Source organism: Nilaparvata lugens, chromosome 10, assembly GCF_014356525.2.
Source record: "Nilaparvata lugens isolate BPH chromosome 10, ASM1435652v1, whole genome shotgun sequence".
Lineage (NCBI taxonomy): Eukaryota > Metazoa > Arthropoda > Insecta > Hemiptera > Delphacidae > Nilaparvata > Nilaparvata lugens.
Window position 1 is genome coordinate 39,320,162 of NC_052513.1, and position 14,256 is coordinate 39,334,417.

Sequence of the window (14,256 nt, forward strand, 5' to 3'; positions counted from 1 at the left end):
TATTTATCGATTTGACGATGGTTTTTGTTAAAATTGGGTTAATTTGTTTCTCACACGTCACACCAAATCTCAATATTCTATCAATACAATGTGAGGAATTAATTAAAGTAGGTACCTAATAAACTTGTCATATATTATTACAAAACAGAAATAAGTCCACTATAGTGAGGTCCACGTTATAATGACAGTGGATGAAGATAGAAAAATAGCGATGCCGATTCTCTGCATTAATTAATCATATTTCTACACTGTCAAGAACATATTTGGCAACGTTGTGGACCTAGAAAATGATAGTACCACCGGCTTTGTCGAATGATAGACAAGGATAGTAAAACCAAAGTTGATCAAATACTGTCATTTTAACGTGGACCTCACTATAGGTAGGTATGGTAGGTTCAAGAAGAAATATTTTGTGTATATGACCCTACTTGTCTAGAACCGTAAGAATGATGAAGTTGTAATAGAAAAATATTATGAGAAATTTATACATTACCGTTTGGTTTACATTATTTTATAAATGGATTTGAGCTTCGAGGTGTATTAAATTTTGGGTAAATATTTACTTGTAACTTTTAATATAATATAAATTATACTGCTGACCTTCAATTCATTTTTATTATAAAAATGGAAATTGAAAATAATAAGGTAGAATTCAAAAATTACTTACAAATCCAATTTTATAAGGTTTTTACCCAAGTTTCCGATAATCTTGCCTTGTGATTACCATAGATTCAAATAAGCCGCTTTTACCAAGAAGCAACTGTGCTCAAGCTCTGAAAAGAAAATTGTGTTTTAATAATCTGTAAATACTTTATCTATTACAAAAAATAGAAAAAACAAATCTAATCAAAAGTAAATATTAGACTATTATAGAAATAATATTCATGACTAATGAATGTTTCAAGCTCAAAATCTCAAACAGACCGAAATAAAATTTTCATCTTTAGGTTGGCTCACTGGATTTGAAAATTCAGTTTAGTTTAGAAACAAACAAACGAACAAACCGTCTAGTGTCCATCTAGCCAAAGTTATTTTAAACCAAGTTTTGCTTAGTTTCCACTGTAACTTTGTGTTTTAGAAGTTATTTTAAAAACTTTAAACATGGAAACGCCGATGAGAGCTTCCAAGAAAGACTTTCATGTGCCTGAGACACCAGCAATGAAGCAAGTGGGATATGGCACAGGTAGGCTACGTTGGTAAACTTATTATTAATACTACAAAACTGCCCATAAATTTTTTATCAACGTTACTAGTAAGCTGCGTTTACACCAAAATTATTAACAAAATGTTAATAATTTGATCCTTAAAGATTCTATTAGATTGAACGGAACTTGACAAACACATCATGTGTACCGTATGATAAGTTACCTTCGATCTAATAGCATCTACACATTACAGTACCTACTGTAAGGATTATAATTTAAGTTATTAACATTTTGTTAAACATGTAGACTTAATCAATTAATTTTACCTTCAGTCAGCAGATAACTTAGTAACATGCATAGAGTAGCCTAACTACCGTAGCGTGTAGCAGCTTGCATAAGTAGATAAGGACTACTTACCGTATAGCGTATACTGAGTCGGCAAGGTCTACGTTTTAATGGCAGTAGAGAAAGATAGGAGACCAGCGTTTCCGATTCCGGGAGCTAGTAAAGGATAGTGCTATTTGCTTTGTCGAATGATAGCAAAACCAATGTTAATCAAATTCACTACTGCTATTATAATGTAGACCTTACAATAGAGGTAACTTATTATTCCATTATGCATTTTTACATTTATTTGAATTTCTAATATTATTTAAATCATTGTCCAAAATTCATATCTTGACTGCATTTCTTTAGTGATTGGCTTTAAATCCTTGCTGGAATTATTATATTTTTTCATTAAACGACAAAATGGATAGTCTAGTAGGGGGATTCCAAAATATGTTGTATATTGTATTTCTTATTCGTGTATTATGTTTTTTGGAAATAAACTGAATTGAATTGAAAAAATACGTAGTGGAAGAAAAAACAATCATAGCCTTGACCATTCTATAGTTTTCTTGTAGATACATTATACTGTAGTTGGCCATAGCATTTACTATTTCTAACAATATTTTTTAAAATATAGTCAAATTTATAAAGAACATATATTTCTCGGGTGCATTTTCTAAATAAATGATTGAATTTCAACGTTTTCTGTTTTTAGGAGTAGGTGTCTACCAACTGAACCGCTCTCCCAACCCAGCCGGTCTCCGCTCGCCCTGGGCCCTCAAAAAAGTGCTGAAATCGCACAAACACAGCACGTTTGGCAAGCTGCTAACCGACGAGGCAAAAATCCTCCAAAAGCTCAATCATCCAAACATCATTGGTTTCCGTGGCTTTAAAGTTCTGGACGACGGTCGGACGGCTTTGGCCATGGAGAAGTGCTCCGAGTGTCTGGGAGACATGATTGAACAGCGCTATGAGGCCAAACTGGGACCCTATCCGGCCGAAAACATCTACAAAGTCGTCAGGGACATCTCGTCTGCTCTGGTCTACTTGCACGAGGAAGTGCAACTGCTTCACGGAGATATCAAGTCGTTCAACATACTTGTCAACGGTGAGTGATCTATCTCTTTAATTAATTATTTTTACAGTTGTGTTGTGAGTGATGTTGTGGTACTTTTCCATAATGAAAACACAAATATAAATTGTCAACCACTTTTTACTTTCCTTACCCTATTAACATAGGTAAGGAAAGTATTGCTTCCGAAAAAAATTAAGATACCCCAATTTCTAAATTTCTGTACGTTTCAAGGTCCCCTGAGTCCAAAAAAGTGGTTTTTGGGTATTGGTCTGTATGTGTGTGTATGAGTGTATGTGCGTCTGTGTACACGATATCTCATCTCCCAATTAACGGAATGACTTGAAATTTGGAACGTAAGGTCTTCACAATATAAGGATCCGACACGAACAATTTCGATCAAATGCGATTCAATATGGCGGCTAAAATGGCGAAAATGTTGTCAAAAACAGGGTTTTTCGCGATTTTCTCGAAAACGGCTCCAACGATTTTGATTAAAGTTATACCTGAAATAATCATCGATAAGCTCTATCAACTGCCACAAGTCCCATATCTGTAAAAATTTCAGGAGCTCCGCCCCATCTATGCAAAGTTTGATTTTAGATTCTCAATTATCAGGCTTCAGATACAATTTAAACAAAAAATTTTGAGTGGAAAAGATTGAGCATGAGAATCTCTACAATTAATGTTCAGTAACATTTTCACCTAAAATCAAAAATAAGCTTGAAATTCGAGAAAATGTGATTATCCAATTGCAAACTGTATCCAATTGCAAACTGTTGGCAACTGTTGATTCTATTAAATGATTCACTATGAAGAGATAGCAGACCTCGTGTGTCTCCAGCGTTATAGCCCTGTCACCAGCTGGCTCAAATCTTTGAATAATTATAGACTTTAGATGCGCGGGAACACTAGCGTCTGGTGATCAATTTTCATAACGGCAAGGAAAGTTGTGTGAGTGCGCCACACCAGATTTTTATTATAATATACACAGAACCTGGTTTCGTGGCTTTACTAGCCACATCTTCAGCTGTTCGATTACAACTACTGTCTACCCAAGAGAAAATGGCGGAGGAGGCGCAGGACTGTAATCAAACATGTGCTCGTGTATGTATGTGTATGAGTAAATTATTGTTTGTTTTCTTTTTGGCAATAAATGAATTTGATTAAAAAAAAAAAAAACAGCTGAAGATGTGGCTGGTAAAGCCACGAAACCAGGTTCTGTGTACATTATAATATTTTATAATAATAAAAATCTGGTGTGGCGCACTCACACAACTTTCCTTGCCGTTATGAAAGTTGATCACCTGACGCTAGTGTTCCCGCGCATCTCAAGTCTACTTTTCAAAGATTTGAGCCAGCTGGTAACAGGGCAATAACGCTGGAGACACACATGAGGTCTGCTATCTCTACATAGTGAATGATTTAATAGAATCAACAATAATTTGCAATTGAATAATCACATTTTCTCGAATTTAAAGCTTATTTTCAATTTTAGGTGAAAATGTTACTGAACATTAATTGTAGAGATTTTCATGCTCAATCTACTCCACTTGATTTTTTTTGTTTTGATTGTATCTGAAGCCTGATAATTGAGAATCTATCTGCATTGATGAGGCGGAGCTCCTGAAATTTTTACAGATATGAGACTTGTGGCAGTCGATAGAGCTTATTGATGACTATTTTAGGTATGAATTTGATCAAAATCGTTGGAGCCGTTTCCGAGAAAATCACGAAAAACCCTGTTTTTGACAACATTTTCGCCATTTTAGCCGCCATCTTGAATCGCATTTGATCGAAATTGTTCGTGTCGGATCCTTATAGTGAAAGGACCTCAAGTTCCAAATTTCAAGTCATTCCGTTAATTGGGAGATGAGATATCGTGTACACAGACGCACATACACTCATACACACACATACAGACCAATACCCAAAAACCACTTTTTTGGACTCAGGGGACCTTGAAACGTATAGAAATTTGGAAATTGGGGTACCTCAATTTTTTTCGGAAAGCAATACTTTCCTTACCTATGGTAATAGGGCAAGGAAAGTAAAAAGTGGTTGACAATTTAAATTTGTGTTTTCTTTAATCATTATCAAATAAAATAAATTTATCAGTACTGTACTATTTTTAGTTTTTATTTTGAACTAGAAGGTAACTCGTGCTCCGCAAGGGTTCAATTAAAAACTTGCCCTACTGGAATCTTGAAGAATTTAAAATAGACCTATAACCATCATCGGTGAATTAAGAATATAAATGCAAATTTCAATTTTATCAGTCCAGTAGTTCAGACTTGATGATGCGTCATTCGTGAATTTCCTATCCCTTACATATAAAAGCCGATTCTGTCCTTTATTATATTATTGGCTTTTCTGACTTTGCTCTCAATCGTTTAAGGGTAGGAGTATCCAGATGCAAAACAATCCTGCAGAAATAGGGTTTATTGCCAGCTCATAATGACATCTTGTGTGGAGCAATTCAGGAGCAGGAGCACTTGCTTGTGTGCCCTCAGCTTGATGTCCAATGTAAAAAGGAGGATCTCTTTGAAGCAAATGACAAAGCCCAATCGCTTGCAAATTTTTGGAAACATATAGCCTAATTTATTGATAATTTATCCAATGTTTATATATTTGTATTATAGTTTTTTTACATGTGACCTGTGTATCTAATGATTAGGCTATTGCTTGTTTGGACACGGAAAGTAAGTAATAGCCTAAGTATATATTATAGATAACTCAATCACTAAAGTGCGAGATAAATTACTTTTAACATGAAGAGGAGAAACCCATTTCTCCCTCCACAGTTTATAGCATAGACACAGACGGACATCCTGCGCACAATTGGATGCGCCGTGTCATTTTGCTTCATGTTCTTATGATGAAAACATCTCTGTAACATACACAAACCAATATACCTGCTGACCAGTACACTACTTGAATAATTGCCAGCAATAGATGGAGGGGAGTGTTGCCGCGTCGCGTTACAAAGCTCTCTCACTCAGACACAAAAGAAGGAGAATGCTGCTGCTAGGTAGTGGGAGTGATTAGTGGAGGATAGAGCATCGGACCTCTCCGTCTTCGAGAAAGAGCCGTGTTAAAAGTAATTTATCTCGCACTTTAGTTCTATCTATTTTTATCTGCAAAAAGGTTTAATTTTAATGTTTTGCCTGTGATATGATAAACCATATGTTTTCGTTGTCATTGATTCATTCATAAATATCAAATGTTGTTGATCCGTTACTAGTAGAAAGTCATGTTCAATTTTATTTGATTAAAGCTCTACAAATGAAGAGTTTACTTATTTCAATTTAATCAAATAAAATGCCGACAAAGAAAAAGACAAAAACGATTGAAAACCGTAACTACGAAGAAGATAAGATGGAATCACATATTGACAAGTTTCTCAAGCCAAAGGAATTATCTATCGACCCAGATTCGCCTACGGCAGAGAGAGAGTGGAAACATTGGAAAAAGACGTTCGAAAATTTCTTAGAAGGAACGACAACCAAAGACAAAATGAAAATATTGGTAAACTTCTTATCACCTGCTTTATACGAAATTGTGGAAAGCTATACTTCATATGAAGAAACTATATCCATGTTGGAAGATATGTTCGTTAAACCAAAGAACGAAATTTATGCACGATACTGCCTTGCTAATGCAAAACAACAAATAGGTGAGACCATTGATCACTACTATTCTGAACTAAAAAGATTAAGCTTATCATGTAACTTCACTAGAGTGTCAGCCGAAGAAAACAAAAACGAGCATATTAGAGATGCTCTTGTTTCAGGGTTATGTTCTATTGAAATTAAAGAGAAACTTTTTCAACAAGGAGATTTGAGTCTACAAGAAACCGTTTCCCAAGCACGTGTTCTTGAATCCGCAAAAACATATGCCGACTCCTTTAAAAGTACTTGTTATACAAACTCTGTTGAAGAAAATAAAAACATAAGCTTGAGTGAATCTTTCTCAGATGTTAATGCTGTAACCCAAAATCGACAGGCAATTGTAGAGAAATCCGTTCAATGCCAACGTTGCGGATATAAAAAACACTCAAATTCTCAAGAATGTCCTGCAATAGGAAAGACTTGTCATAAATGTTCCCGAATTGGACACTTTTCCCATGTGTGTAAAAGTAAAACGCTCAAAGAAAAACTAACTACGTCAACTATTACTGCAGCTGGTATAGCCAGTAATCTTTCTAAAGCTACAATTATTGTTTCGGTGAATGGAATAAATACACCAGCTCTTATTGATACCGGAAGTGTTGCCAGTTTTATCGATGAAAAATTTGCAAAAACAAATAAATTTAAAACTGCATCAGATTCTTGTTTTATAAGATTTGCATCTGTTCAACATAACACCGCTACAAAAGCATGTGTTTATAGCAATATTGTGTACAAAGGAAATGAATACAACAATATTAAACTCTTGGTATTAAAAGAATGCTGTTGCAATGTGATACTTGGTCACGACTTTTTGATGAATCACTCTACAATAAGTTTAGCATTCAATGGTAATAAACAGCCTCTTGTAATAGATAATAATTCTACAACCAAGATTGCCTCTTGGTGGAGGCCATGATAAAACCATGTTCCCTTTTCAATGACTTGACTCCCGATTGCCACCCAATAACTACCCGATCCAGAAGACACCCACAAGATGACTATGAATTCATGAAGAATGAGGTCAATCGCCTCCTTACAGAAGGAATAATTGAGGAAAGCCAGTCCAGTTGGCGTGCCCAGCCTTTCATTGTAACCAATGGACAGAAGAAACGAATGGTCATAGACTATTCACAGACTATTAATAAATTCACAAATTTAGACGCATACCCTCTCCCATTGATCGAAGATCTTGTAAACACAATTGCCAAGTACAACATTTTTAGTACTGTAGATTTCAAGTCAGCTTACCATCAAATACCGATTCTTGAGAATGAACGACATTACACTGCCTTTGAAGTAGGCCGAAAACTTTATCAGTTCAAACGAATACCATTCGGAGTAACCAATGGAGTAGCTGCCTTCCAACGTACAATAAACGGACTTATAGAAAGAGAGAATTTGAACGACTGCTTTGCCTATTTGGATGATGTTGTCATTTGCGGTTCAGATCAAGAAGAACATGACAGAAATCTTAAGAAATTTCAACAAGTAATTGAATTGTATGGCTTGACTATAAATGAAGAAAAATGTAAATTTTCAAAAAAATCATTGAAGTTCCTTGGGTATGAGATAAAACATGGAGAAATTAAACCTGACCCAGAACGCCTTGCACCACTCATGAACTTTCCACCCCCAAGAAATGCTAAAGAAATGAAACGACTCATGGGATTACTGGCTCATTACTCCCGATGGATTAAAAACTTTTCTCAAAAGATTCACCCCTTGTCCACATACAGAAATTCCCTCTATCTCAAGATCAGATGGAAACTTTGGAATTGTTGAAAAATGAAATTGCTTCCGCGGTACTGCTCTTTGTTGATGAAAATGTACCATTCATAATTGAGACAGATGCATCAGATTTTGCAATTGGTGCAACATTAACACAAAATTCTCGACCAGTAGCCTTTTTCTCACGAATAACTTTGTCCCAAAGTGAAACCAGGCATTCAGCTGTTGAGAAAGAAGCCTATGCCATTGTGGAGTCTATAAGAAAATGGAGACACTATTTACTACGAAAACAATTCACTTTGATCACTGACCAAAAATCAGTCACATTCATGTTTGGCACTCAACACAATAGAAAAATAAAAAATGAAAAGATACAAAGGTGGCGCCTAGAATTATCTGAATACAAATTCAACATAGTCTACAGACCTGGAAAAGAAAATGCACCAGCTGATGCACTCTCTCGTATATGTATTACAGCTGGTTGTTCAACATTGAACTCAGCTTTGGCAAAATACCATGATGAACTTTGTCACCCTGGTGTAACTCGTTTCTACCACTGGCTCAGAATGAAAAATCTCCCCTATACTGTAGATGATGTAAGGAAAATTTGCTCCAATTGTGCAATTTGCTCTGAAATAAAACCACAGTATATGAAGACAAAAGGAAATCTCATAAAGGCAACAAAACCTTTTGAACGAATTAATATGGACTTCAAAGGACCCGTACAATCAAAAACAAGAAATAAATACCTACTGGTGATGGTTGATGAGTACTCAAGATTCCCTTTTGTATTTCCTTGTCCAGACATGACTGCGAGAACAGTCATAAATTGCCTGGTCTCATTAATATCAATGTTTGGCCTTCCAAGCTATATTCACACAGACAGAGGAACATCCTTCATGTCAACTGAGTTGAAGAGCTTTCTTGGCTCAAAAGGGATAGCAACTAGTACATCAACGCCTTACAATCCGAGAGGGAATGGTCAAGTAGAGCGATATAATGGAATTATATGGAAAGCAATAACACTAGCTCTAAGATCACGAGGACTTGATTCAAATCGATGGGAGGAAGTGTTGCCTGATGCACTTCACTCTATTCGATCTCTTTTGTGTACTACAACAAATTGCACCCCTCATGAACGAATGTTCCTACACATGAGATCCTCAACAAATGGACAGTCACTACCATCTTGGCTAATGAGCCCAGGACCAGTTTGGCTGAAGAAAATGAACCGAAATTCAAAGCAAGATTCATCAGTAGAAGAAGTTGAATTGATTGAGGCAAACCCAGAGTATGCTCACATTCGTCGCCCTGATGGACAAGAGTCCACTGTGTCGCTCCGTCATCTTGCCCCTAAGATAACACGAAAATCTAGCCGGGTAGAATGATATGATAAACCATATGTTTTCGTTGTCATTGATTCATTCATAAATATCAAATGTTGTTGATCCGTTACTAGTAGAAAGTCATGTTCAATTTTATTTGATTAAAGCTCTACAAATGAAGAGTTTACTTATTTCAGCCTGTTTTGTTTGCGTAGGCGACTTCGAAACCGTAAAATTGTGCGACTTTGGCATGTCGCTGCGATTGGACGCCAACAGCGGCCGAGCCTTGGGCGAGTACTGCGGCACCAACTGCTGGTCGGCGCCCGAGGCGCTCGCCGAAGATGATGTCACAGCAGCCGCCGACATCTGGGCACTCGGTCTCACTGTGTGGGAGATGCTGAGTTTGTCGCCGCCCCACATTGGCACAATCTGCTCCCAAGACGAGAACGCCAGCTTCAATCTGGACGAGTCCAGTTTTGTCAACGAGGGTGACTATGGTCAGTTCTGTGTTACTCTAATCATTCTTTAATTAGGTCTAGTGGATAGAGTGCAGCCATAGAGAAACAATAGCATAAGTAGATATCCCATGGTATAGGGCGTTTATGTCGCAACTTTTACTGTTATCTCAAGCCTATAGTCCACTTAGTTCTTTCCCGTGAAGCTTTATGACGCTGATAGTCTCTCATATTGTGCCGTTCATACACTCTTACCCCAACAAAACAGTTAAAATCGACAATAATCGGCTTTAGATAACAGTAAAAGTTGCGACATAAACGCCCTATACCATGGGATAATATCTACTTATTCTATAGTTTCTCTATGGTGCAGCCTAGAGATCCCGGGTTCAAACTCGCTCAACACCAACAGTTCTTTACCAGTAGCTATAGTGAGGTCCATGTTGTAATTGTGTGGGAAATGCTGAGGTAGACGCCAAGTTTTTTCTTCAACTGTCATTAAAACGTGGACTCACTATAGTAGTTCTTTCTCGTGAAGCTTAGTAGTCTCTCATATTGTGTCGACCAGCGAAAACCGTAATAATAGACAGTAGTCGACATTAAAAGACCTAGAGTAAAAGAGTAACTCCTAACTCCGCCTAATATAGATTTTTTTAATTTTCCATTTTCATTAATCGGCTTGAAATTTGGAACATAAACGACCTATACCTTTGGATATCTTCCTATGCTATCTTTTGTCTATGGTTTCAGTGATTAATGTGTAGGTAACCTTAAACTAGAGTTTGTATACGTATGTAGTCAGTCTGAAGAAGCCACACATCATAACACTGCAAATGCAGCTGTAAGTAAAAGTGCCTTTATATTAACAGGTGCATTAACTGTAGTGTGACAGAGAGGCCCGATACTCTTTGCTTCACTTATTACTGCCACTACCTAACCGCATTTTCTCTACATTTGTGTCAGTATCCTCCAATTGTGCGCAGCATGCTTACTCCTCCCCACTACTCTGTCCATGCTGCTAACTGTGGAAGGAGAGAAATCGGTTTCCCCTCTCCATATTAAAAGTAAATATCGGGGCACCGAGCTTCGCTCGTTATCTATTTATTGACTTTTGATAAACCGAACACAGTTATTCTTTAAAATGATTGGGGAAGTACTAACAGGCACAGCCCAAAACTATTTCTTTCACGAATTTTTATTTATATACTAAAAATATTCCAGAAAGTAGGTTATGTTCCATACACTTGAATTCAGGTTCAATTTTCTGTTCAAACGTTTGAAAACAAAAAATTTATAATTTAGATTATATATAAACCAAATTGAATAACAAAATAACACTCACTAATCACTTGAAATTGTCAAATAATGATCAACTTTGAAAATTATGATATACTCTGGTTTAGGAGGATTATCATGTCATGTCAACAAATCAGGTAATGTTGATCAAATCGATTAAATTGTTTAGCTAGATAAAATTTCTCGCTGATTGATTATGATTACACAGCTGGAAATAATTCTGTCTCCCTCCCACACAGGCACACGCATCTTCTGTTATCGAGAGACGACGAAATTATCATCTGTTTTCCAAGGATGAATTATCCTTTTAATGTCGTTCAACGAGTTTTCCAAAGAATGAAACCTACTGCAATCGAATCTTTATATCATAAACCTACAATGTATCAAATTTCGTGAAAATCGTAAGAGCCGTTTTCGAGATCCCTAAAACATAAATAACCAGATATAAAAATAACCATATATATATAAATACAGAAATTGCTCGCTTAATATAATAGGATATCTCTCGGACTATAAGTATAATCTTATACATAAAAGTATAGAATTTAAAAAAATGTTTTTGGTTTGGAAAGTCACTGTGCTCACAGTTTTCTATTTCCATAATTTAAGTGCAGAGTTGCTTTCCGAACTGAATAAAAAAGGATATTTTACTTGATAAATCACCATGAACTAGATAATTGTTAATATAGCAATAAAAATAAATTTCGATTTTAAACCAGGGTGGTATTTTTCAGGTACCCGACCACCTCTGCCCGATCACAAATTTGGCCCAGAGTACGAGAAAATCATTCTGCTTTTTGAACAGTGCACGGAAACTGAACCCAAGAACAGACCAACTGCCAAGGAGATCTTAGAATTCCTGGAGACTCAATGAGAAAAAATAAGATTCTCAAGAACTTTCTTGAGGAAAATCACATAATTCTTACTTATCTTGAACTACTGTCTTGCAATCTTTGTTTCAAGAGGAATATAAAGGTCCTCCAATTCTAATAAAATTAGAATAGCTGCAACCGAGAACCAATTACAGTATTTTTGATCCTTTAGGTATCAGTTGCACAGAAGCCTGTTAAATCTCAACCGTGATTAAATACCACGAGAACCAATCAGCGAAGCCTTGTAAAGTCTTCTCTGATTGGTTTTCGAGGCATTTAATCATGATTAAAATTTTACAAGCTTTTTTTCAAACGGGCCATAATGTTTGTTAGATTGTTAATGAAGAATTGATGAGTTGACCAATAATAATTGTGTTATTCATTGTTGTCTTCCTTGTTACTAATGTTGGAGACAAAAATACTATAAAATCACTTTACTTATATGGGCTACTTTTGTTCAAATTAATAAAAACAATATCACTTTAAAATATTAAAAAACAAATTTTCAAGTTTTTAATAAAGGGTACTACAAGTTTATATATTGTTTTTTTTTTTAATTTAAAAATACTATGTTTGAAATTTACTGAAGACTAGCTTTATACATTATGTATTGAAAATAATTGGTTCTCTGTTTAACCTTTACAAATGTGAATCTATTTTGAATATAATCAAGCTTCCTTAATATTTTACAGAATAATTCTTAGTTATTAGTTTTCATTTTAGTGTATATTTTGCGTTTATTATTAATATTTGTCAAATTGAAGGAAATTTTATGGAATTGATCTGATCTAGCATTCATCCCTGCAAATGTTTTTTCTTGATTTATTTTATGTTGATTTTACTGAATGACATTGCTATTCATTCAATGAATTATAAGTTTAAGTATTTTGTTTATCAATTAGTTTTATAAGTATTAACAAGATTCCTATTATGAGAGCGCAACTTTATCAAATGCAATACTACAAAATATAACTTGATTCTATGTTAAATACAGGTTACAAAATAAAGTTTGACGAGAAAAATATGATTTCAAAAATGGTTGAGAAACGTTTAAGTTTTTCTTAGAAACTACGCTATACTGAGCAGACAATATACTGTAAAATATATATTTCAATAAATTTGTATTATTTGTGAAAATGTTTTGTTTATCTATTAACTAGAACACATTTCTCCTCTCCCACATTTGAATGTTCCAATGCAGAGAGAAATTCAACTTGGCAGCATATAGAAGATAGGTCAACAAATGCTATACGTGAACCTATTGCTGCCAAAACTTATCTGAATCTTAAACACTGTAATGAGATTTACCTCAAATTATTGGCATTGGTTGAATGTCAGTATTGATTGAATGGGAAACATTGATGTTAATTATAAGGAATGATGACAATTTTAAGTGAATTTCACTTCAGTGAGAAAATCACCCTGTCATCGAAACGAGATGAGATTATTTGCTAACATACAAGATTTGGTGGTTACACCATTTTTGTCTAGTTTCCTACAATAAATAAGGTGTAGTAGATGTTGCAGGATTAATAATGTAATAACATGGATTCTTAATCACCATAGATACTGTTAGAACTACAGTATTAAGAAATACAGTGCAAATATGGAAAAATAGTAAGACGAGGATACTTTCACCATTTTGTTGTGAGAACCTGACTGCCCATACTATCTTCTAATGTCGCTTCTTATAAGGACTGTATTACAGAAAACTGTAGACAAAAATGTTATTTTAAAGGATTTTCAAGAGAATAATTAATTGAATGATTATGGGTCGGTTTCCGAGCTCGGGATTTAGCTAAGTCCTAGACTTAAAACAGCTGGAGTCAGAAAATTGACTTTCCAAAACGGGGCGTAGTCGCAGCTTTTATAAAAGTAGTCGTAGTTTTTATTTTCTCATTTCTATAACTTGGAAACGTTTTTCCTTGACGAAATTAGACATTCCTAAATAATTCAAAATAGCTGAAACTTTATACTATTTTCTCTTTATTTTATTATTTTGTGTTCAATTTCTAGTTTGTCGAAATTTAATTCAAACGTGACTATGACAATGACTGCGACTACGCCCCGTTTTGGAAAGCCAATTTTCTGACTCCAGCTGTTCAAAGTCTAGGACTTAGCTAAATCCCGAGCTCGGAAACCGGCCCGTAGATTTTATTTTTGTAAGAAGGGCGCGGCATCTCTTTCTTTGTATTTGAATTTTGTCAATAAAGTTCTGTAATTCTGATTCTACAGAAAACTGAAAATCCTACTATTATAATTATTAGTTTTCATAATAACTTACATAAAAATTTAACCTAGATTGAAATAATTTCTTTAAAAACCAAGGTAAAACAACAGAAAAAACCAAAATTTTCAAATA

General features: G+C 35.1%; 1 protein-coding gene across 1 annotated transcript; it reads left to right on the forward strand.

Annotated features, from left to right (window-relative positions):
* Positions 1-949: 949 nt before the first annotated feature.
* Positions 950-13,026, forward strand: LOC111048215 (lymphokine-activated killer T-cell-originated protein kinase). The gene is made up of 4 exons (XM_039436851.1): positions 950-1,183; positions 2,191-2,583; positions 9,487-9,768; positions 11,757-13,026. The coding sequence occupies exons 1-4, from the start codon at positions 1,102-1,104 to the stop codon at positions 11,894-11,896; spliced, it is 897 nt and encodes a 298-aa protein (XP_039292785.1). The 5' UTR covers positions 950-1,101; the 3' UTR covers positions 11,897-13,026.
* The last annotated feature ends 1,230 nt before the right edge of the window (positions 13,027-14,256 follow it).

Bases quoted from the DNA above. Each gene is read 5' to 3' on its own strand.
- LOC111048215 (XM_039436851.1), top strand. From the start codon at position 1,102: ATGGAAACGCCGATGAGAGCTTCCAAGAAAGACTTTCATGTGCCTGAG. The intron at 2,584-9,486 runs GTGAGTGATCTA...TTGTTTGCGTAG, and splicing joins GTTCAACATACTTGTCAACG to GCGACTTCGAAACCGTAAAA. The intron at 9,769-11,756 runs GTCAGTTCTGTG...GGTATTTTTCAG, and splicing joins TGTCAACGAGGGTGACTATG to GTACCCGACCACCTCTGCCC.